The sequence below is a fragment of the Lipotes vexillifer genome, unplaced genomic scaffold (genome assembly GCF_000442215.2).
Source record: "Lipotes vexillifer unplaced genomic scaffold, Lipotes_vexillifer_v1.1 scaffold21, whole genome shotgun sequence".
In the NCBI taxonomy this organism is placed as follows: Eukaryota; Metazoa; Chordata; class Mammalia; order Artiodactyla; family Lipotidae; genus Lipotes; species Lipotes vexillifer.
The window spans coordinates 1437333-1461198 of record NW_006774065.1 but is presented as its reverse complement, the minus strand read 5'-3'; the positions used below and the strand labels follow the sequence as shown (position 1 = coordinate 1461198).

Here is a 23866-nt window from a genome sequence, read left to right as displayed (position 1 = left end):
TGGCTTGCAGAGATCAGTGAAAGTCAAGCTTACATCACTCATGCATCACTTTTGTAATTTTTGCCATCCCTTTGTGCATCTGAAACTTACTTTTCTGTAAGTTGACTTTTTAAAAATATGTATTTTATTTATTTACTTATTTTTGCTGTGCCAGGTCTTAGCTGTGGCATGAGAACTCTTAGTTGTGGCATGCATGTGGGATCTAGTTCCTCGACCAGGGATCGAACCCGGGCCGCCTGCATTGGGAGCCTGGACTCTCACCCACTGGACCACCAGGGAAGTCCCTCTTTAAGTTGACTTTAAGTCTGTACGTGTGTGTGTGTGTAATTTAGCCTCAAACAATCATACCTGTGCAGTCATGGGTTTGATATACCAGTCGTTTCCAATATGCAGTAAAATAAGTATATATATATATTTATCTATTTAAAAATTTTTTTCTTGTGTCATTTGACTTTTGATATGGTTTGCGGTATTTTAAAATTTTTTTTAAAAAATTAATTAATAATTTTATTTTTGGCTGCATTGGGTCTTCTCTAGTTGCGGTGAGCGGGGGCTACTCTTTGCTGCAGTGCACAGGCCTCTGCCTCTCATTACGGTGGCTTCTCTTCTTGCGGAGCATGGGCTCTAGGCGTGCGGGCTTCAGTAGTTGTGGCACGCGGGCTCAGTAGTTGTGGCGCACAGGCCCAGTTGCTCCGAGGCATGTGGGATCTTCCCGGACCAGGGATTGAACCCGCGTCCCCTGCATTGGCAGGCGGATTCCTAACCACTGAGCCACCAGAGAAGTCTCTATATTTTTTAAAAGTTTTGAGTGCTGTCAAAATCATCTCCCTTCCTGCTGGGGGACACATACCCTGGAAAACACAGGCACCTCTAGGTCACCTCTAGAATGCCAGCTTTGATTCATTCAGTGGCACTCTTGCCACTAAATATAGTATAATTATATATGTATATAATATGTATATACACTCCATACTTCATATACATGTCTGCAAATTGCTTTATTAACTTTAATTGTAAATCTTATCTTTCCATGTCAGCACCTACAGACCTATTTCAAACTTCTTTTGTTTGTTAAACATTTTCTCCCATAATGAGGACTTTTTTAAAATTAAGAAGAATGTCCTACACTGTTGAGGGGAATGTAAGTTGGTGCAGCCACTGTGGAAAACAGTATGGAGGTTCCTCAGAAAACTAAAAATAGAGCTACCATATGATCCAGCAGTCCCACTCCTGGGCATATATCCAGACAAAACTATAATTCAAAAAGATACATGCACCCCTGTGTTCATAGCAGCACCATTCACAACAGCCAAGACATGGAAACAACCAAAGTGTCCATCGACAGATGAATGGCTAAAGAAAATGTGGCACATATACACAATGGAGTCCTACTCAGCCATAAAAAGGAATGAAATAATGCTGTTTGCAGCAACATGGATGCAACTAGAGATTATCATACTAAGTGAAGTAAATCAGAAAGAGAAAGACAAATGCCACGTGAGATCACTTATATGTGGAATCTAAAATATGACACAAATGAATTTATCTCTGAAACAGAAACAAAATCAGGGACATAGAGAACAGACTGGTGGTTGCCAAGGGGGAGAGGGTAAGAGTGGGAGTTTGGGATTAGCAGATGCAAACTGTGTATATACAGAATGGATGAACAACAAGGTCCTACTGTATAGCACAGGGAACGATATTCAATATGCTGTGATAAACCAGAATGGAAAAGAATATGAAAAAGGATGCAAAAAAAATTTTTTTTAAGTTGAGAGACGTTAAACAGAAGCCCATTTTCTCCTGAAAGTACCAAAATCCAGAAATACACTTACGTTTAATTAAAATACCTTTTAAATACAAAAAAAAAAAAGAAAAGAAAAAAGAAGAGGGAAATTTCCTGCACACTACTTGCTTTCTTACACTGTTGGCCCCAAGACGAAGGTGGCTTGCTTTGCTCTCTCTTTTACATGTGCCTCTCCGGTTAGAACATAACGCATGGATCTAACTTTCACGTTGTCTTGGAAACAATCCCCCCCATGATGAGTGCCCTGAGGATGGTGTGGATCATCTCCCGACACTACAATAAAGACGAGAGGATGATTCCGCTCATGGAGCGCGTTGCCTGGGAAATCGCGGAGAGAGTCTGCAAAGTGGTGAATCTTCGGACTTTGTTCAGGTAAGAAGTAAAGGCACTGTGTTTTTCTTAAGATCTTAAACAACTTTGTCGAAACATAATTCACACACCATACAAGTCAGCTGTTTAAAAAGTACAATTTAATGCTTTTAGTATATTCACAGAGATGTGCATCCATAGCCATCAACGATTTTAGAATATTTTCTTCATCCCAGAAAGAAATCTTGTCCCCTTTAGCCTCACTCCCACCCTCCCCAGCCCCCCAGCCCTGGGCAGCCACTGATCTACTGTCTGTCTCTGTGGATTCGCCTCTTCTGAACATTCATGCACATGGAATCGTACAACATGTGGTCTTTTATGACTGGCCCCTCCCCCTCAGCATCATGTTTTCAAGGTTCATTCATGGTGTAGTTTGCATCGGTGTTTCATTCCTTTTTATGGCCAAATCATACTCCATGGTGTTTATTACTCAGGACCATCTTCCTTGGTTATCCTTGGAGAGACCGAGGCAGATCGTCCAAGGGAACCTCGCTCCTGGACCCCAGGCCCCCTCAGGTGGAACAGCCTCTGAGGATCAAATGTGGAAGGAGGCACAGATCATTTTTTTGCTTTCTTTTCTTTTTCTGGCCGGGCTGCTCGACATGCAGGATCTTAGTTCCTCAACCAGCGAACGAACCTGTGCCCCCTACAGTGGAAGCATGGAGTCCTAACCACTGGACCACCAGGGAATTCCTTTTTTTTTTTTTTTTTTAACTTTCTTGAAAAACAATCTATATAAGTGAAATAGGTACCAAAATCTCAGCATTATCATTTTACTCCGCTGTTGCTTCTGGCTTAGGGCCCAAGGCCACCTGCTCCCCTTCCAGCTCAAACAGAAAGCTTATCAGGCTTTGCACATTGCAGTTTGGGGCAGCTGCATCAAAGGTCAGCCTGGGCCGCGGCTTGGAATCCTGCCCGCAACCCCACCAATCACATCCCTACCAGTTTCATCAGAACAGCAGCTCACCCGGGAAGGTTTCTGCAGTGAGACCATGACATCAGAGGGGCTCTGCTCCTTGCTTAGAATTGTCCCCTTAGAAGCCTGCTTCCCCCGGGGAGCGGGGAGCATGGCTCAGATCCCCTACGGCTCAGACCCTCCTGCCCATCATAGCATCTCTTTGCTTCCCAGAGAAAACCGAGCGAGTGCGCAACACAAAACCTTGGAGGCCAGAAACACCCTCAACATGTGGAAAAAGGCCTATTTCGACATCCGGGCCAAGATTGAGGCTTCAGGGAGAGAAGCTCGGTGGGAGTTTGATCGGAAACGGCTGTTCGAGAGAACAGATTACATGGCCACCATCTGCCAGGATCTCTACGACGTCCTGCAGGTGCGGGGGGCGGGTGCTTGGTGGTGGCGTTCTCTTCAGTGCATGCAAAGGTGGTTAGAGCTGGGATTTGCCCGATGGAAGGCAGTTTGGCTTTTTGACAGTGGGCCTCTCTGTGTCAGGTGGGAGGCAGAGAGGGTCTGGCCGGGAGAAAAGCCTGCAGAGCAGACAGAATGTACCGTAATGTCTGAGAGCACACCTGACCTTTGCAGCTCTCCCTTGAGTTTTGTGACAGCCCTCTTTCTCCCCCTGCTTTTGGTTTCCTTTCCTTTCCTTTTCTTTTCTTTTTTGGCTGCACTGCGAGGCTTGCGGGATCTTAGTTCCCTGACAAGGGATTGAATCCGGGCTCACAGCAGTGAAAGTGCAGAGTCCTAACCCCTGGACTGCCAGGGAATTCCCTTGGTTTTCTTTATCTTTTAATTTAAAAAAAAATTGAAATATAGTTGATGTACAATGTTGTATAAGTAACAGGCATACAGTATAGTGATTCACGGTTTTAAAAGGTTATACTCCATTTATAATTATGAAATATTGGCTATATTCCCCACGTTGTACAGTATATCCTTGTAGCTTATTTTTTTTATTTTTATTTGTTTTGTGGTACGTGGGCCTCTCACTGTTGTGGCCTCTCCCGTGGCGGAGCACAGGCTCCGGACGCGCAGGCTCAGCAGACACGGCTCACGGGCCCAGCTGCTCCACGGCATGTGGGATCCTCCCGGACCGGGGCACGAACCCGTGTCCCCTGCATCGGCAGGCGGACTCTCAACCACTGCACCACCAGGGAAGCCCCTTGTAGCTTACTTTAAACCTAACAGTTTGTACCTCTTACTCCCCACCTCTAGTAACAGCTAGTTTGTTCTCTGTGAGTCTGTTTCTTTTTTGTTATATAGTCACTAGTTTGTTGTATTTTTTAGGTTCCACATGTAAATGATTATCATGTAGTATTTGTCTTTCTCTGGCTGATTTCATTTAGCAGAATACCCTCCAAGTCCATCCATGTGGCTGCAAATGGCAAAATTTCATTCTTTTTTAGGGCTGAGTAGTATTCCATTGTATATATATGTACCACATCTTCTTTTTTTTTTTTTTTTTTTGCAGTACGCGGGCCTCTCACTGTTGTGGCCTCTCCCGTTGCGGAGCACAGGCTCCGGACGTGCAGGCTCAGTGGCCATGGCTCATGGGCCCAGCCGCTCTGTGGCATGTGGGATCTTCCCGGACTGGGGCGCGAACCCGTGTCCCCTGCATCAGCAGGCGGACTCTCAACTGCTGCGCCACCAGGGAAGCCCCCACATCTTCTTTATCCATTCCTCTGTCGATGGACATTTAGGTTGCTTCCCCGTTTTGGTTTTCTTTTGACTCTGGCCACGCCTTCTCAGTGTCTTTTGCAAAATCTTCCCCCTCTGTCTTTCCATTAAGTGTTGGAATTCCTCAAAGGTGGTCTGAGACCTTCTCTCCCCTGAAGCCATGCCATCCCTGCCATGGCCACAATGACTGCCCGTCTCTCTGCCAGTGCTTCCTGTTGATCTGATCCCACTGTCTTTTGAATGAATGTCCACAAGGCTTAGTGGCTGATGGGTTGAACTAGCCAGCCCTTGTCTCATGAAGGTCCATCCATTCATTTATTCTCTAAATATTTATCAAGCACTCACAACGTGCCAGTCACTTGTCCTTGCTGCTAGAGAAATGATGATGAGCAAAGACCAGGGCCGGCTGTGTGACCGCAGTGCCCAGTGCAAACAGAAATGTTGACTCCTTATTCAATAAGCAGGAAAAAATGCTGTTAAACGTCTTAAAATATAAAACCTTTTCCTTCTGACATGTCTCGCCTTGGCATGGCCTTGTTTGTTGGTTTGTTATGACTGTAGCAAAGTAAAGAAAAGAAAGTAAAAGAAAATTAAACATTTAAATTATTTGCATGAATTTTACGGTTCTTCTTTATATTGTGCAGTGTCAGCTTAACATGCAAAGAGAAGGGCATTTGTCTGGTCTGTGGAATCACTGAAATGACACAGTTTGTATTTTGCAGCTCTTTCTTTTTTTAAAAATAAATTTATTTATTTATTTATTTCTGCTTGGCTGCGTTGTGTCTTCGTTGTGGTGCACGTGCTTCTCATTGCGGTGGCTTCTTTTGTTGCGGAGCACGAGCTCTAGGCGTGTGGGCTTCAGTAGTTGTGGCTCGCGGGCTCTAGAGCGCAGGCTCAGTAGTTGTGGCACACGGGCTTAGTTGCTCCGCGGCATGTGGGATCTTCCTGGACCAGGGCTCGAACCCATTGGCAGGCGGATTCTTAACCACTGCGCCACCAGGGAAGTCCCTATTTCGCAGCTCTGAAGTGCAGATGTAAACGCTTCGCATGACTAACTCGGCTGGTTTCATTTCACTTCTTGATGTGTGTAGTTCCACCAGCGTTCTCTGCTTCAGCTCACTGATGGGGAAGGAAGGCTGAGAGGAAAAGGAGTTGTGGGTTTTCCTATCTCCATCATTCCTTCTGTGTCGTCGTTTTCAGCATGAATAGTTGGCCGATGCGGTGAAGTGCAGGGGTGAGAAGCCATATGGTAGGTAGGGTTCCTTGGTCAGGTATGTTTCTTAGCCTTTTTTTTCTGTGCTGGAAGCGAGCTCTGTTTTGAAAGGAGAAGGTGGCCTCTCTGAGCTGTTGGTGTCCTCCTTTACTCACCGTAGCTGCCACACGCTGACTGGTACTCGCTCTGAGTCTCCCTGAACTCTCATGCATTGTGGCTCCACCGGGATTCTCTGCTCATGGGAGCTCACATGCTGCGTGTCAGTGGGGTGTTGTGAACAGCACACACGCAGATTTTGCTTATTGCCTCTGTTCACACATGTGCCCGATTGTCCCCCGAGACTTCATTTACAAAACACAAGTTCAGAGATAAAATGATTGAGAATTTCAAGATGGTAACAGCAGAGCCTTAAACCCAGCACGGGACCCTCTGGAGCCTGGGGCCCTGTGCGCCTGCCCGGGTCCCACACCTATGAAGCCAGCCCCGTCTGTACGTAGTCTATGGCTCATGGAGCTTACAGTCCAGTAGAAGAGAAACATGGTAGACAATAATCGCACAGATGCATAGCTACAGCTGAGGTGAGTGCTAGGAAAGAAGACTAGAGGGGGCTGTGGAAGTGTGCACAGGGGCCTGGCCTGTTCTAAAGGGTCGGACTTGTTGAAGGCATATTTAATAATGAGTAGTAGGTACCTGGCATTTCACACTGCAGGTGCAAAGGCCCTGAGACAGAAAGGAACGTGGGACTGAAAGAGGCCCGGGGTGGCTGCGAGGCGGCAGGGGGAGAGCAGTATGGGAGGACATGGAAGCAGTAGGTAGGGGCCTGAGCATGCAGACTTTGTAAGCTGTGTCAGGGCATCTGGAACGGGTCCTTTGTGCAGTGGGCATAGTACCAAAGGGATTAGGCTTTGGTACTCCAAAGGGAGGAGGCTACCTGTGTGACCAGATTCTTGCCCTCAGGTAAACCTAGATATGCAACCCGCTGGTCGTTAGAGCAAAAGCATGAGAAAACCAAGTGGTGACCTCCTTGTGTTTTGTTTGATCGGACAGGTCATGGAGGAATTCTACAACATATTTGGTTCAGAGCTAAAAGCAGTGACTGGGGATCCCAAGCGCATCGATGATGTGCTGTGCAGGGTGGACAGCCTGGTCACCCCCATGGAAAGCCTGACCTTTGACCCCTTCAGCATCAAGTGCTCCCAGTACTGGAAATACGTGATGGACGACTTCAAGATCGAAGTCCTGGCAAGTAACACATCCTTCGATTCGCTTTTGGAAGTGGATACCACGTTTTCTCCATGTTAAATCTGTTGGGTTATTTAGCTATGTTTAGGGTTTTCGGTTTTGTTTTTTTTTTAAATCATAAAAAGGGATACCTGCTTTTTGGTGAAAAATGGAAACAATGCAGAAAAGCATAAGGTAAAAACGAACATTTCTCAGTGTCCTCTGTCCCCACCCCTACTCCCCAGGTGGAATAAGTTTGAAGCGAGCTAGACACCCTAGAATGGCTACCAAGGTGGGTTGGGTGTATAACTGGAGAGGATGTAGAGCGGCCGGGGTGAAGAATGGGACTTAATTTAGTAAGTAGTAGGGAGCCATTGAAGGTTGTTCACCAAGGCAGTGATGTCATCAGACTTATATACCAAAGAGGGTTTTTCTGGCTGCAGCGTAGGTGGATCTGAGCTAGGGAAGGAGAGGAGGTGGGGAGGTGGTATAAGAGCTTGTGGCCCAGGTGTGTGTGAGTCAGGGCCGGTCAGAGAGAATACGACCTCCCTGCATACGGCATGGACAGGATGGCCCACCACGCTCACCTTTTCAGCCTCCTGTGCGGAACACCATCAGTAGCATCGCCATTTTATGTTTCAAGTAAGTGTTTTGATAACCCCGGAGCATCTTTCACGTTGTAACTGAAAGTGGGATCCCCTGCTCACTGCCAAAAGCCAATAAAGAGGCAAGGTTGGTGGAAAGGAAAGTTTGCTTTATTTTGGCTGCCGGCAACCAGGGGTGGGGGTGGACTCCTGTCCAAAGGCCAACTCCCCCCGACTGAGGGTCAGTGGGCAAGAGCTTTTATAGATGGAGGAGGGGGCTACGTGCAGAAACAGCACAGTCAGCCCTGGCAGGCAGCTTTTTAATTATTTTTATTTTTATTTATTTATTTTTATTTTTAAATTTATTTTAATTTAATTTAATCTAATTTTATTTTTGAGTCTTTGTTGCTGCTTTCTCTCGTTGCGGCGAGCGGGGGCTACTCTTTGTTGTGGTGCGCGGGCTTCTCATTGCGGTGGCTTCTCTTGTTGTGGAGCACGGGCTCTAGGCGTGGGGGCTTCAGTAGTTGTGGCTCATGGGCTCAGTAGTTGTGGCTCATGGGCTCTAGAGCTCAGGCTCTGTCATTGTGGCGCACGGGCTTAGTTACTCCGCGGCATGTGGGATCTTCCCGGACCAGGGCTCGAACCCATGTCCCCTGCATTGGCAGGCAGATTCCTAACCACTGCACCATCAGGGAAGCCCTAACACAGTTTTAAATAACTTTTGGTTACATTAATGATCAGCATTTACTCATTATGTCTATGCAGATATTTTCACTGCTGAGCCAAGAAGCCCATCATAACCACGCAGCCTTTCTTTTCTTTTTTAATGTTTATTTATTTTTATTTTTCAAATTTTTATTTATTTATTTTATTTTTGGCTGTGTTGGGTCTTCGTTGCTGCAAGTGGACTTTCTGTAGTTGTGGCGAGCGGGAGCTCCTCTTCGTTGTGGTGCACAGACTTCTCACTGCAGTGGCTTCTCTTGTTGCGGAGCACAGGCTCAAGTGCATGGGCTTCAGTAGTTGTGGCACACGGCCTTGCTCCTCCACGTGTGGGATCTTCCCGGACCAGGGATCAAACCCATGTCCCCTGCATTGGCAGGTGGATTCTTAACCACTGCGCCATGACGGAAGTCCCACCATACAACCTTTCTTGTCCAACCCTTCATTTTTCCTGGAGTTAATCATTGCTTTTGTTTGCATTTGCTTGGTTAGTTACATATACACTGTTAATTTTTCCAACTGCCCTAACATCTTTTTCACACACCTATCAATAGTGGGTTCCGTCTGCTGAGACATATCAGTGCTATTATTTTTCCAGAGACCTTTCCTCCAGAGCTTGCTGTCTTTCTGCTCCAGCCTAGATTGTTTGCTCCTCAGACCTGCTGTGAAGCAGTTGCCCTAGGACTTCCTATCTTCCGTCATCTGTGTTGGATCCTACTTTCTAGAGTTCATAGCTTCCCCTTTCCTTGTTTGCGCCTTTGTTTTGCTGGAGCACATTTTTTAATAGCTTCCTGAGAAAGGTTTCATGGGACATGCCTTTTTTTTTGAGTCTTGCATGTGTGAATTCTGAAATAGTAGGTATAGAGTTCAAGGTAGAAAATAACTTTTCTTCAGAAATTTGAAGATGTTCTTTATCGGTTTCTAGTTTCCAGTGTTATTAGAAGTCTGATGTCACTCTGATTTAATTTTTCTAGAATTAACCTTCCACTCTGCATAGGGGGGGCTGGGGATGGAGATATAGAGTATGTGTACTGAGTGGCCTGGCTGTGTGGGGTGGAGAAGGGATCCTCTGTTTGCCCCTCCCCTTCCTGGTGCCTGGTGCCCTCGAATGCTCAGCCTCCCAGAGGTTACCATGGGACAAACAGGTGCCCCCCGCCTCCCCCACCCATTGCCAGTGTTAGGTAGTAATTCTCTGCCTTTTGTAAAGTTAGTTACTCTCCTTCCAAAAATTCCTGAACTATCTCCTCGCCCCGTTTCTTTGTCTATATGAGTTAATACTTTAAAGATTTCCTTTTCTATCATTTTGAACCAGTGGAGGAGGGAGAGCAGAAAACCAATGCAGCTGGTCTGCCATTTTTTTCTTTTAATATTTATTTGTTTAGGTTACGCTGGGTCTTAGTTGCGGCATGGGGGATCGTCACTGTGGCATGCGGACTTCTTAGTTGCGGCATGCATGCTTCTTAGTTGTGGCATGTGAACCCTTAGTTGCGGCATGCAAACTCCTGGCTGTGGCATGCATGCGGGATCCAGTTCCCCGACCAGGGATCGAACCTGGGCCCGCTGCATTGGGAGCACGGAGTCTCACCCACTGGACCACCAGGGAAGTCCCCAGTCTGCCATTTTTAACTAGATCTCAGCTTCCACCAAAGCACAATGGAAATCCTTCTCAAGGCACTGATTTGGTTTTTTGTGGGGGTAATATGTTATTTTTGTGGGGTAATTACAGGGTCATAAGGGTTTTTTCTGGGCTAAAGGGTTTTTTTTGGGTTTTTTTTTTTTTTTTTTTTTTTGGCAGGTTATTGAGAAAGAAGCAAAAAATTTTATTGACGAATCTTTTAAGACACTTCGATCAGCTGAAGCAGCATTTGACATGCTTTTAAAATTTAAGCATATTCGTTCACGGCAGGCCATTAATCGACAAATGATGATGAAATTTAATGATATTCTTGCACAGTACTGTAAAGAGGTAACTGAAAAATCTATGGCTGCTGTAGCAGTAAAAATACACTTGGCAAAATGTAAACAGTTGGACCACACTGTTGTCTTTCTCATCTAAATTCAGAGAAACTGTACTTTTCCCAAATAAGCATATGTCATATAACCAAAATGAAGTGGGTTGGTTTGTTTAGTGGAGAAATTCAGTAAGAATTTATGAAGTACAATATTGTATGCCTCACATTGTGATGGACCCTGAGTGAGTTAGTCATAGGAATAATCACAGTAACAACAGTGTAGTAGTCATAGCTACCCATGTGTGAAGGTCAAGGGTGTGTTCACATACACATTCCTGTTGTAAGGACCCTTGTTATACAGTGGACCCACCCAGATAATCCAGGATAATCTCCTTATTTTAAGGTCAGCTGACTGGCAACCTTAACTCCATCTGCTACCTAATTATTCTTTGTCAGGAATGGATCAGGACCGTTAATGGGGCAGGTATTGTTTTCCCTCTGACACCTAATTACTCACATAAGAGTGTGAAATACTTATTTTAAAATGCAAGCCCAGACCATATGATCCAGCAATCCCATTTTGTGTATATACCCAAAAGAATTGAAAGCAGAGTCTCGAAGAGATATTTGAATATGGATGTTCGTAGCAGCACTATTCACAACTGGCAAAAAGCTGGAAATCACCCAAGGGTCCATTGATAGATGAATGGATAAACAAAATGTGGTCTATCCCTATAATGGAATATTATACAGCTTTAAAAAGGAAGGAAATTCTGCCATATGCTACAACATGGATGAACCTTGAGGACTTTGTGTTAATTGAAATAAGCCAATCATAAAAAGACAAATACTCGGGCTTCCCTGGTGGCGCAGTGGTTGAGCGTCTGCCTGCCGATGCAGGGGACACGGGGTCGTGCCCCGGTCTGGGAAGATCCCACATGCTGCGGAGCGGCTGGGCCCGTGAGCCATGGCCGCTGAGCCTGCGCGTCTGGAGCCCGTGCTCCGCAACGGGAGAGGCCACAACAGTGAGAGGCCCGCGTACCGCAAAAAAAATAATTAAATAAATAAATTTAAAAAAAATTAAAAAATAAAAAAAGACAAATACTCTTTCTACTTATATGAGGTACTTAGAGCAAAGTCATAGAGACAGAAAGTAGAAAGGTTGTTCCTAGGGGCTGAGGGAGGGAGAAATGGGGAGTTACTATGTTTAATGTGTACCCAGAGTTTCAGTTTTACAAGGTGAAAGAAGTTGTGGAGATGGATGATGGTGCTGGATGCACAACAGCATGAATGTAGTTAATTCCACTGAAATGTACACTGAAAAATGGTTAGGATGGTAAATTTTATGTCATGCATATTGTACCACAATTTAAAAAATATTACATGATAGATAATTATAAAACCTCAGTGGCACGTGCGCATACACACACACACACACACACACACACACACACACAAATGCAGGCCTGGCCACCAATCATGTCTAGAACAGATTTCAGAATTTCCAGTAGGTTGGTCAAATGATCGTACACAGTCTGTAAGTATAAGGCAGTTTGGATCATTGCATTTTTTTTTTTTTTTTTTTTTTTGGTTGGCGGGCCTCTCCCTGTTGTGGCCTCATTTACAAGATTTATATGAGGAAATCTATAAAACTTTTTTTTTTTGGTGGTATGTGGGCCTCTCACTGTTGTGGGCCCTCCCGTTGCGGAGCACAGGCTCCGGACGCACAGGCTCAGCGGCCATGGCTCACGGGCCCAGCCGCTCCGCGGCATGTGGGATCCTCCCGGACTGGGGCATGAACCCGTATCCCCTGCATCGGCAGGCGCACTCTCAACCACTGCACCACCAGGGAAGCCCGGATCATTGCATGTTTTAAACCAAACAAAAAAATTCCTACAGAGTATAGGAAAACGTAGTAAATAATAAGTAGTAAAAACCCTATTCTGTACCTTAGACTATTTCTTGATGTTCCATGTTCATTTCTTTAAAGATACAAATCTCAAGTTAAATCTTTTCTTGGCTCACAGACTGATGCTTATCACTTACGGAATACGTTTGATTGCTTTGCAGATTGACATTATTAACAAAATCTTTGTTCAGAACTTGGACAACCCACCGCTGTATAAGAATCACCCGCCCGTAGCAGGTGCAATCTACTGGGAACGGTCCCTGTTCTTCCGGATTAAGCACACCATCCTCAGATTTCAAGAAGTAGAGGAGATCTTGGACAGTGATAGAGGAAGAGAAGTATGTTGCTTCTGCTGGAAATGTCCCCTTTTGTATTTCACGGTTCAATTCTAGATGGGCGGCCTCCCTGGGCGCTGATCCTTCAGTCCAGGTGGCTGCCAGCATGGAGTGGGCTATGCAGAGTTGCCTGCGTAAAAACAGCTCAATTTCAAATCCATGTCTGCAATTTAGAAGGTCTTTTCTGTGGTCCCTGGGGACCACATCTCCATACCTACCTGTGACGTCTTCCAGGTGGCAGTCACATGACTTCCCCCTGACCTTGATCTTCAGCCTCTCCAGAGGGTGACCAGCAACTTTCTGATAATACTCTCCCTCCCCGACCCATGCATTTTTGTCTGTTATATCACAGGGGGTGGGAAACCTTTTCTTTAACGGTCCAGAGAGTAAGTATTTTAGGCGTTTGAGGGTCGGATGGCCCCTGTTGTAACTACTCAACTCTGCCTTTGTAGCAAGAAAGTGACCGTCGATAACACGTAAACAAACAGGTGTGACTGTGTTCCAATAAAACATCACTATGGACGCTGAAATTTGAATTTCGTATGCTTGTTACATGTCCCGAAGCACTGTTGTGCTTTTTGAGTTCCTTCATTCTTAGCTCCTTCATTCTTAGCTCCTGGGCTGCAGCAAACCCACGGGCTGAGGTTTGTGAGCCCAGTTAATCAGCCTAGATTTCAAGCCCTACCATGGCAGACCAACCCTCCAACGTTTATGCAAATCTGCCTGCTTTCTTTTGCAAAATGTGTTAACTGATAATTTTTTTTTTTTTTAAAGAGAGACGAAAAAAATGTTATTTTCAATGACAAAATGACCGTTGCCTGACTTCTTTGGTAGGTAAAGCAAAAATATCTGGAAGTGGGTAGGACAATGAAAGACTACGAAGATGAAAAATATAAGCAGTGGAAAGAGACGACAGAACAGGTCCTGCCGACTCTCATGAGGAAGAGTCTGCTCACTAAGGTGTGTCTTTCTAGATCTGCGTCCTAGATTCTGGGGCAGCCACGTAAGGTGAGGGTGACTACTATTTCCTTGAGATTTGATGTGTTGACTCTCATGAAATTGAGAGGTATTTCCAAAATCAAAGGCTCAGAAGGGCAGAGGCTGACCTGGGAGAAGAAGAGAGGCAGAAAGGGAATAGATGGAGGAAGCAAAATGTCACCGTCAGGGAACACACTGGGGTTAGGCAGCCCTCCTGACTTCTTGGGCAAGAGGCTTAACTCTGAGCTCCAGTGACCCAGTTTGTAAAATGAGTTGGATCAGAAACATGCAAAGTATTAGTTGAACCGTATATGAAACAGCTGACAGTTGATCATTTCTAACCTACAGAAAAATGTCACTTCCCATGATTCATCCGCATCTTTAGCACAGGGTCCGGCACATAGCAATTGCTCAGTAAATAGGTTCAAGGGAAGACCTGGGCCTGGCGGTTTTCGCTCTTCGGTACTAAAAGGAGTGAAGAGGCCAGGTAGGGCCTGTCAGGAACTGGACAGCTTGTGTCCTATTCTAAAGGGGCAGCTGCTACCCAGCTTCAGTCTGTTCGTTGCCATTTATCATCAGCTTTTCCAGTTTTTCAAGGGAAACCAGATTTCTGCATTTTTACCTTCAGTTGCCCAAATTTCGAACGTGGGCGACTAAATCGAATTCTTTAAAAACTCTGTTCACCAAACAAAATATGAATTCTAGCTAGTTCTGGCCAGCTCCCCAGTCTGTCAGGGCAGCAAGGACCCTCCACTGATCTTTTTCAAATTCACGTTTAACTTGGTGCATTGATCTAATTGCTTCCTGGACCGCCCTTCCCACGATGTTTTGTAAAAACACTGTCTCTCCCACAGACTTCTGCTGCTGGTGATGAAGCCCAGAACTCTGACAGGGGGGCTGGTTTTGCAATCAACTTTTCACCTGCTCTCAGGGAGATTATTAACGAAGCAAAGTACTTGGAACAGCTGGGGTTCCCTGTCCCCGAATTAGCAAAGAATGTTGCCCTCCAGGAAGACAAATTTCTTAGGTAAGAAGATTCTTCTCTTAAATCAACAGTAAACACTTTTTGTCTTGGGACCCGTTTGCGCTCTGCAAAATTATTGAAAACACGCCCCCTACCCATGCCAGAGCTTTCATTTTTGTGGATTTTATAACCACCAATATTTGCCAATTAGAAATAAAAACTAAGAAATGTTTAAAATATGTGTTTATTCATTCATCTAAAAATAACAACGATAAATCTATTTCATGTTAACCTAAATAACATTTTCACTTTTTCATTTTTAAAATTAATTTTTACTGGGGTATAGTTGATTTACAATGTTGTGTTAGTTTCAGGTGTACAGCAAAGTGTATCAGTTCCACATATACATACATCCACCCTTCTTTAGATTCTTTTCCCATGTAGGTCATTACAGAGTATTGAGTAGAGTTCCCTGTAAGTAACATTTTAAAATAAAAAGTAACTAATATTTCCCAAGAAGAAAGTTAGTGGGAAGAGTGGCATTCTTTAAAATTTTTAGTCTGGTTAATGGTCTTTTGTATCCTATCTGTAAGGTTATTAGCCTTTTTATGAGCTCCATTGTATTTTTCTCACGTCAGTGACTTTCCTGTAATGTGCAGGTACACGGATGGGATACAACGTATGTTGGATCATTATCACATGCTCATTGGAACCTTAAATGAGGCAGAGGCTCTTCTCCTTGACGACCATTCCCAGGAATTAGTAAGAGTGTTTAGGTCTGGATATAAGAGGTTAAACTGGAACTCATTAGGTAATATAATTCATCTATCTATTGCCTTTTAGACTTTGGGATATAAAAAATCATTCTTTTAGATTGTCTTAGTTGAATTATAATTTTTCTATGTATGTAGATATGGTTAACAAATACGTTTTCAGTATCAGTAAAGTACACTTTGTGGAACATGGAATCCATCTCAAGGCTTTAGTTAGGGGTGAAGCTGAGTGGACAGGGTGCCGTTTTGACATTCGACTGACCCAGAACTTTCTCCTCCAAAAATAAAGCGACTTTTACTTTTTTCCCTTAAAACTGAAATTTTTTAAAAAATAAATTTATTTATTTATTTTTGGCTGCATTGGGTCTTCGTTGCTGCACGCAGGCGTTCTCTAGTTGCAGCGAGCGGGGGCTACTCTTCGTTGCGGTGCGCGGGCTTCTCACTGCGGTGGCTTCTCTTGCTGCAGAGCACGGGCTCTAGGTGCGCGGGCTTCAGTAGTTGTGGCATGCGGGCTCAGTAGTTGTGGCTCGCGGGCTCTAGAGCGCAGGCTCAGCAGTTGTGGCACACAGGCTTAGTTGCTCCACGGCATGTGGGATCTTCCTGGGCCAGCGCTTGAACCCATGTCCCTTGCATTGGCAGGCAGATTCTTGACCACTGAGCCACCAGGGACGCCCTAAAATTGAAATTTTAATTTCGAGATAATTACAGAGTCACACGCAGTTGCAAGAATTAATACACACAGATCCTGGGTACCCTTTGCCTGGTTTTCCCCCAACGGCAACTTCTGCAAAACTGTAGTGCAAACCACAGCCCAGATTTTTACATCGATATAGTCAAGACACAGAACATTTCCACACCACAGTGATTCCTCATGTTGTCCTTTTAAAGTCACACCCACTTCCCTCCTATCCCCATCCTCTACTGAACCCCTGGCAGCCACTGATCTGTTTTCTGTTTCTATAATTTTGTCATTTTAAGAGTGTTACATAAAATATTATATGACCCTTTTGGTGTTGGCTTTTCTCACCCAGCACAATTCTCTGGAGATTTTTCCAAGTTCTTGCCTGTTTCAACAGTTTGTTCCTTTTTATCAGTGAATAAAAAACAGTATGGTATCAATGTTTGTTTCACCATTCACCTAGATATCCTAGAGAATATATAGGTTGTTTCCAGGTTTGACTATTATGAATATACATTTGTGCTATAGAATCACTTGTGTACAGGGTTTTGTGTGAACATGAGTCTTCATTTCTCTGGGATAAATGCCCAGGGTTGTATGGTACTTGTGTGTTTAGTCTTTTTTTTTTTTTTTTAATTAAAAAAACTGAAGAATAGTTGATGTAGAATGTTATATAAGTTATATATACAGTATAGTATACAGTATAGTGATTCACAATTTTTAAATGTTATACTCCATTTATAGTTATTATAAAATATTGGCTGTATTCCCTGTGTTGTAGAATATACCCTTGTAGCTTATTTTATACATAATAGTTGGTACCTCTTAATCCCCTACCTATATTGCCCCTCCTCATTTCCCTATCCCTCTGGTAACTAGTAGGTTATTCTCTATATCTGTGAGTCTGCTTCTTTTTTGATATATTCATTAGTTGTCGTTTAGTCTTTTTTTTTTTTTTAATGTCATAGTGTTGTCCAGAGTGGCTGTACCATTTTACATTCTCACCAGCGATATACATTTCACTGTCTCTAGATCTTGGCCAGCCTTTGGTATTGTCACTATTTTAAAAAATTTAGCCATCTGATAGCTGGGTAATGATAGCTCATTGTGGTTTTGATTTGCATTTTTCTGTAAGGGATAATGATGTGTTTGTTTGCCTTTATATATCCTCTTTTCATGTGTTTGTTTGCCTTTATATATCCTCTTTGGTGTAATGTCTTTTTTTTGTTCTTTTGCCCATTTTCTAATTGTATCACTTGCTTTTTTACTGTTGATCTTTGAGAGTTCTTTATATATTGTAGATACTTGTCCTTTATTGGATATGTGGTTTGGAAATACTTTCTCCCACTCTGTAGCTTGTCTTTTCATTCTCCTAATAGCATCTTTTGCAGACCTATTTTGATGAAGTCCAATTTATCAGTTTTTCCTTTTATGGATCATGATTTTGGTGTCAAGTCTAGGGACTCTTTGCCTAGCCCTAGATCCCAAAATTTTTCTAGTTTTTCTAAATATTTTATAATTTTATGTTTTACAGTTAAGACTGTGATCAATCTTGATTTTTTTTTTTTTTTTATACAAAGTGAGAGACTTCAGTTGCGGTTCATTTTTTTTCCAATTGTTGTAGCATTGTTTGTTGGAAACGCTAACTTTTTCCATTAAATCACTTTTACAACTTGTCAAAAACTAGTTGAGCATATTTGTATGGGTCTATTTCTGGGTTCTCTATTCTGTTCCATTGATCTATGTGTCTGTCGCTCTGCCAATATCACAGAGCCTTGAAGCCTTAATTATTGTGGCTACAGAGTAAGTCTTGAAATTGGATAGACTGGTAACCACTGATCTTTTTATTGTCTCTATAGTTTTGCCTTTTCCAGAATGTCATATAATTAGAATCATACAGTGTGCAGCCTTTTCAGATTGGCTTCTTTCACTTAGCAGTAAAATTTAAGGTTCCTCCATATAATTGTGCATTTCTTTTTATTACCAAATAATATTCCATTGTGTGGCTGTACTGTAGTTTATCTGTTCACCTGTTGAAGAACATCTTGGTTGCTTCCACATTTTGGCAATTATGAATAAAGCTGCTAAAAATGTTCATGTGCAGGTTTTTGTGTAGTGATTTCTTTTCTTTGTTCTTCTTTTTCTGTTTGTTTTAAAATTACAGATTCAGTTTCCTTAATAGTTATAGGACTATTCAAGTGATTATTTCCTATTGGGTGAGTTGTGTAGCTTGTGTTTTTCAAAGAAGTGGTGCGTTTCATCTAAGTTGTCAGATTTATTGTGCAGAGTTGTTCTTGTTGCTCCCTTATTATCTTTTTAAAGACTGTACATCTTTAGTGATCCCTCCTATTTAATTCTGGATATGGTTAATTTGTGTCTTCTCTTTTTTTCTTTTCAGTCCTGCTCGAGAGTAGTCAGTTTTACTGAAGCTCTTTGTTTCATTGATTTTATCTGTTGTTTTTCTGTGTTTAATTTTACTGATTTCTGCTTGTCTTTATTATTTCCTTCTGCTTGCTTTGGATTTATTTTACTCTTCTTTTTCAGGGTTCTTGAGGTGGGAACTTAGATCACTGATTTGAGATCTTTCCTCTTTTCTAATGTATGCATTTGGTGCTATTAATTTCCCTGTCAGCACTGCTTTAGCTGTGTCCCACAGATTCTGATAGTTGTATTTTAATTTTTATTCAATTAAGTGTATTTGAAAAATTTCCCTTGAGACTTCCTCCATGACTCATGGATTATTTAAAAGTGTGTTGTTTAGTTTCCAAGTGTTTGGAGATTTCCCCTCTTATCTTTCTGTCATTGTTTTGTAATTTGAGTCTGCTGTGGTTGGAGAACATACTCAGTATAATTTCAATTCTTTTAAATTTGTTGAGGTTTGTTCTACAGCTCAGGATATAGTCTATCTTGTTTTATGTTCTGTGGCCACTTGAAAAGAATATGTATTCTACTTTGCTGAGTAGAACGTTCTATAAATGTTGATTAACGTTGTTGGCTCGTGATGTTGTTGAGTTTCTCTATATCCTTGTTGATATTCTGTCCAGTTGTTCTGTCAATTACTGAGAGAGGAATGTTGACATGTCCAATTATAATCATGGATTTACCTGTTTATTTTTTCAGGTCTATCATTTTTTACTTCACATATTTTACAATTCTGTTGTTTTGATGCATACAAGTTTAGGATTGCTATGTCTTCGTATGAATTAAACCCTTTAATCATTATATATTATTCAACTCTCTCTGATAATTTTCTTTGTTCTAAAGTCTACTTTACCTAATATTAATATATCCATTCTGGTTTTCCTTTGATTAATGTTTGCACAGTATATGTTTTTCCATCCTTTACTTTCAACTTGCTGATAGACTTGTATTTGAAATGAGTTTCTTGTAGACAGCATATAGTTGGGTCATGTTTTTAACCTACTCTGTCTTGGTGCATTTAGACCATTTACATTTCATGTAATTATTGATTTGTTAGGGCTTAAGCCTGTCAATCTTTTTGTTTCTGTTTTACTTTTACTTGCCTTTCCATGAACATTTTCTCTAATTCCATTTTGATTTATCTGTAGTGTTCTTATAGCATTTTTTTTAGTGGTTGCTCTAGGTGACATATACATAACATTACAGTTTACTGGTTTGAGGGAAGTATAGAAATCTATAGAATTTTACCAGTTTGAGTAAAGTATAGAAACCTTAACTCCCCTTACCCTCTCCCACTTATGATATAATTATCTTAAATATTTCTTCTAAATACATTTTGGACCACAGCAGACAGTGTTATAATTTTTGCTGCAACCGTCAAACCTAAGTTAGGAAGCTCAAGAAGAGAAGGAAAAAACTATTGTATTTTCCTATATTTTTACCTACTGTGCTCGTTCTTCCTCCCTGATGTTCCCAGGGTCTTTCTCTTACTGGGTCCTTTCTGTTTACAAAACTTCGTGTGGCCATCCTTTTTCCTGTGGCCATCCTTACATCCTATGCTGTAGCAGCATAGGTCTGCTGGTGATGTAATCGCCTCGTTTCCCTTCTGAGAATATCTTGATTTCCCCTTTGTTACTGTCAGGTGGAAGTAGAAATCCAGGTTCCCTAGTCAGCCTTCAGTGACAGTCAAGGGGAAGCTCCACATAACTGCTGGGAGGGGTGGGGGTCCCAACCCCCCTGCAGTCTCCAGTGACAGTGTGGGGTGGCAGGGGGCGGTGCTCGTGGCTGGACCGTGGAGGTGAAAGTCCCATCTACCTCCATGGCCTCCTCTGATGCCACCACGGCAGGCATAAGGGGACAGGGGTTTGGGGCACCTCATTATAACATTCTGAGGGTGGAAGTCTAGGCCCCCTCCACCTGGCCCTTCTGGCATGGGTGAGGGCAGGGTCACATTTTTATCTGTGGTGTTTGGCTGGAGCAGAGCAGTTATTGTCTAAAATTTTGTCTTGCCAGGGTGTCCCTTTCCTGGTCCTTTGGTCAGAGAAAACAGGATTTTCTTGAGGCCTTTTTTTGGTGCATGTGTGTCTGTACCCTTGGGCACTTATGGGTCGCCGGCTCCTTCAGCTCCAGGTCTGGGATGTAGATCCCAGGAAAAAGATCCCAGGGCCCTCATCACCACATCATTCCTCGGATCCTGGGCTCCCCGCTGGTTGGCTGTCTCTCCCCCTTTCAGCGTCTTATATTTGCTTTATGGCTAATGTGCAGGGTTCTTAGTTGTATTTAGCAGGAGTAATAAGGAAAAGTACCTACTTCTTCCTTTACTTTTAAAAATAAACAAGGCATTTATGTTATGTTTTTTCCCTCTTCCTCTTTCCCTTCCCTTGCTCCAAATCTTCTCCCCGTTTTTCGTTGTCATTTCCTTATCTCCCCTTCCTCCCTTCTCCTTTGTACAGAGAACATGTGTGTTTGGACTGTGGCTTCCAGCGTGAAACCTCTGGATTAAAAGTCCAGCTTCTACCCATGTGACTCAACTTCTCGGAGGCTCCGTTTCCTCATCTCTAAAATGGGCATAATCTTAGTACCCGATTCATAGGGCTGTTGTAAGGATTCGACCGTGTAATCAACGTCACATGCTCAGGCCATCGCCCAACTGATCATAAGTGCTTAACTCGGGTTTACTATTCACATTCTTGCTGTTTACTTTTCTAAGCAACAGGCCAGAGGGTTGCCTAACTGTAGGCAGGGTTGCATGTAGTGGAGGGTTTGTGTTGCCATGGCAATGAGAAGGCAAGAGGGTTGTACCTCCTCTTTCTCCCCACCGCGCTTCAGACACAATGATGCTAAAAAGCAAACAGAAGAAATGTATCGTTTGTTTGATCCTGAGCACGGGCTCCTTGTTCCAGTCCCCAGGGACCACGTGGATCTTTGTCACCTCAGAGACCCAAGGGGATGGAAGGAGCACGATCCTTCCTGTGAAGGGATGTTGGCAGGAGGGATATGGAAAGGAAGAGTTGAAAGCCAGCTATCTTTCTTTTGTGCTTTCTTTTTCTCCGAAGGTATTGCTGACTACATAACTCGGTGCAAACAGGCCATTGGGAAATTTGAGTCCCTCGTCCACCAGATTCATAAGAATGCAGATGACATTTCTTCCAGACTTACCTTAATAGAATCCATAAATCTCTTTAAGTATCCAGCACCTAAAAGTGAGGAAGAACTCCCAGGTAGATCTGACGTCTTGTTTCTTTGATTATGGAAGGAATGGAAAAACCTCTTGGGTATGATTGTGCACATACACATACACACACACACACACACACACACACACACACAGAGTTTATTCCACAAATGGAATAAAAACATGCCTCATGATCTCAGGCATTTACTCAAAAAGATCATGGGTAATTCTTACTTTTTGCCATGTTTTATGTATTGCTTACATAGTTTTACAAATTCCTAAGTCTATGAAAATCAACAGTACTCTTGTCAATAACTTTGTAACAGTACGGTGAACTGTGTTTTATGGGCTCACATTTACTTGTTCAAACAGGGTATTTTAAGCTGTCTTGGACTAATCAACAAGGAATTCAGGATTAGTTAACAAGCAATTTAAGACATCCAAGATTGCCCAAAGGCAAAGCATGCACAAATGGCATTCATTCCCATGTTGTCATGTATATTTTGCTTTGGATGTGTCTCGCTTCGGTGGTGTTGCTTTATTTTCTGCTTTTGGTCAAGATTGGAGGCTGCTTTCATATTTGCAAGATATACAGCTAATGTTTGGGCTGCTTCTTGAGTAATGTCCCTTCCCGTGTTTGTGAAGAGCTGTAACAGGTGTCTTCCACTGCAGGCATGAAGGAATTCTTTGAGCACATTGAACGAGAAAGGGCCAAAGATGTGGACCACATGGTCAGGTGGTATCTTGCCATTGGGCCTCTACTGACCAAAGTCGAGGGGCTGGTTACCCACACCAACACGGGCAAGGCCCCCAAGCTGGCCTCCTACTACGAATACTGGGAAAACAGAATTTACGAGGTCTTGACAGAACTCATCCTGAAGTAAGTTAATGTTCATATTGCATGTTTTTTTTTGTTTTGTTTTTTTCCGGTACGCGGGCCTCTCACCGTTGGGGCCTCTCCCGTTGCGGAGCACAGGCTCCAGATGCGCAGGCTCAGCGGCCATGGCTCACGGGCCCAGCCGCTCTGCGGCATGTGGGATCTTCCCGGACCGGGGCACGAACCCGTGTCCCCTGCATCAGCAGGCGGACTCTCAACCACTGCGCCACCAGGGAAGCCCTATATTGCATGTTTTAAAGACAGTGTGCATAGATTAAAATATCTTACACATATGAATAGTTAAAGAGGAGCTACAAGGTTCAGAACAAAAATCAGCTGGACAATAATAAGTCTGCTTTCTGGACAAAGGGCTCTCATAAAATGGAAGGATGACTTCCTATTTTGGCTCATGTTCTTTTTTTTTTTTTTCTTTTTAGTTGACACTCAATATTTATTAAATGTGAAAGTTACAGATAAAATTTAAAACCACATTTGAAAAGTTTTCAATTAGCAATAATCGCGCCTCGGATAAACCTCATTGGCTACGATACTGCCACTGCGCAAAGCTAAAAAAACCATTATTTGAAAAAAGAGAACTGTATGTGATATATATCAGACCTCTGATAGATAGGGAGAATTTTCTATTCTGGAAGAAAAGGAAGAAATCATAAGAGAAGAGATGGACAGACGTTGGATGCAAAAATTTTAAATGTTTTTTCACAAAATAAAAGGATAGAATTGGAAAAGAATTTACAGCAAATGTGCTTTTATGCATTAACTTATGGAAATACTTTTGTAATATAATGAGAAAAGTGACTACACTACAAGAGACACAATGAGATTTTTCACAAAAATGAATTACAGCTATCAAAAAATTTAGAACTTGATTCTTGTGAGTAATCATAGAAATGAATGATAAAACAACTATTAAATTAACAAATAAGTTTAAAAAAATTTATTTTATTTTTTTATTTTTGGCTGTGTTAGGTCTTTGTTGCTGCATGCGGGCTTTCTCTAGTTGCGGTGAGCGGGGGCTACTCTTCATTGCGGTGTGCGGGCTTCTCATTGTGGTGGCTTCTCTTGTTGAGGAGCATGGGCTCTGGACTTGAGGGCTTCAGTAGTTGTGGCACGCGGGCTCAGTAGTTGTGCTCGCGGCTCTAGAGCACAGGCTCGGTAGTTGTGGCACATGGTTTTGTTGCTCTGCAACATGTGGGATCTTCCTGGACCAGGGCTCGAACCCGTGTCCTCCGCATTGGCAGG

The 23866-nt window shown here is 42.9% G+C and overlaps 1 protein-coding gene across 1 annotated transcript in view; it reads left to right on the top strand.

The window, feature by feature from the left end:
- DNAH10 (dynein axonemal heavy chain 10) overlaps positions 1-23866 on the top strand; it is a 140356-nt gene that overhangs the window by 9945 nt on the left and 106545 nt on the right. Inside the window, exons 6-14 of the mRNA XM_007448657.1 lie at positions 1989-2179; positions 3306-3504; positions 7066-7260; positions 12566-12742; positions 13574-13699; positions 14572-14744; positions 15341-15492; positions 21611-21775; positions 22402-22609. Coding sequence (XP_007448719.1) covers positions 1989-2179; positions 3306-3504; positions 7066-7260; positions 12566-12742; positions 13574-13699; positions 14572-14744; positions 15341-15492; positions 21611-21775; positions 22402-22609 — 1586 coding nt within the window. The remainder of the gene's footprint in view (positions 1-1988; positions 2180-3305; positions 3505-7065; positions 7261-12565; positions 12743-13573; positions 13700-14571; positions 14745-15340; positions 15493-21610; positions 21776-22401; positions 22610-23866) is intronic.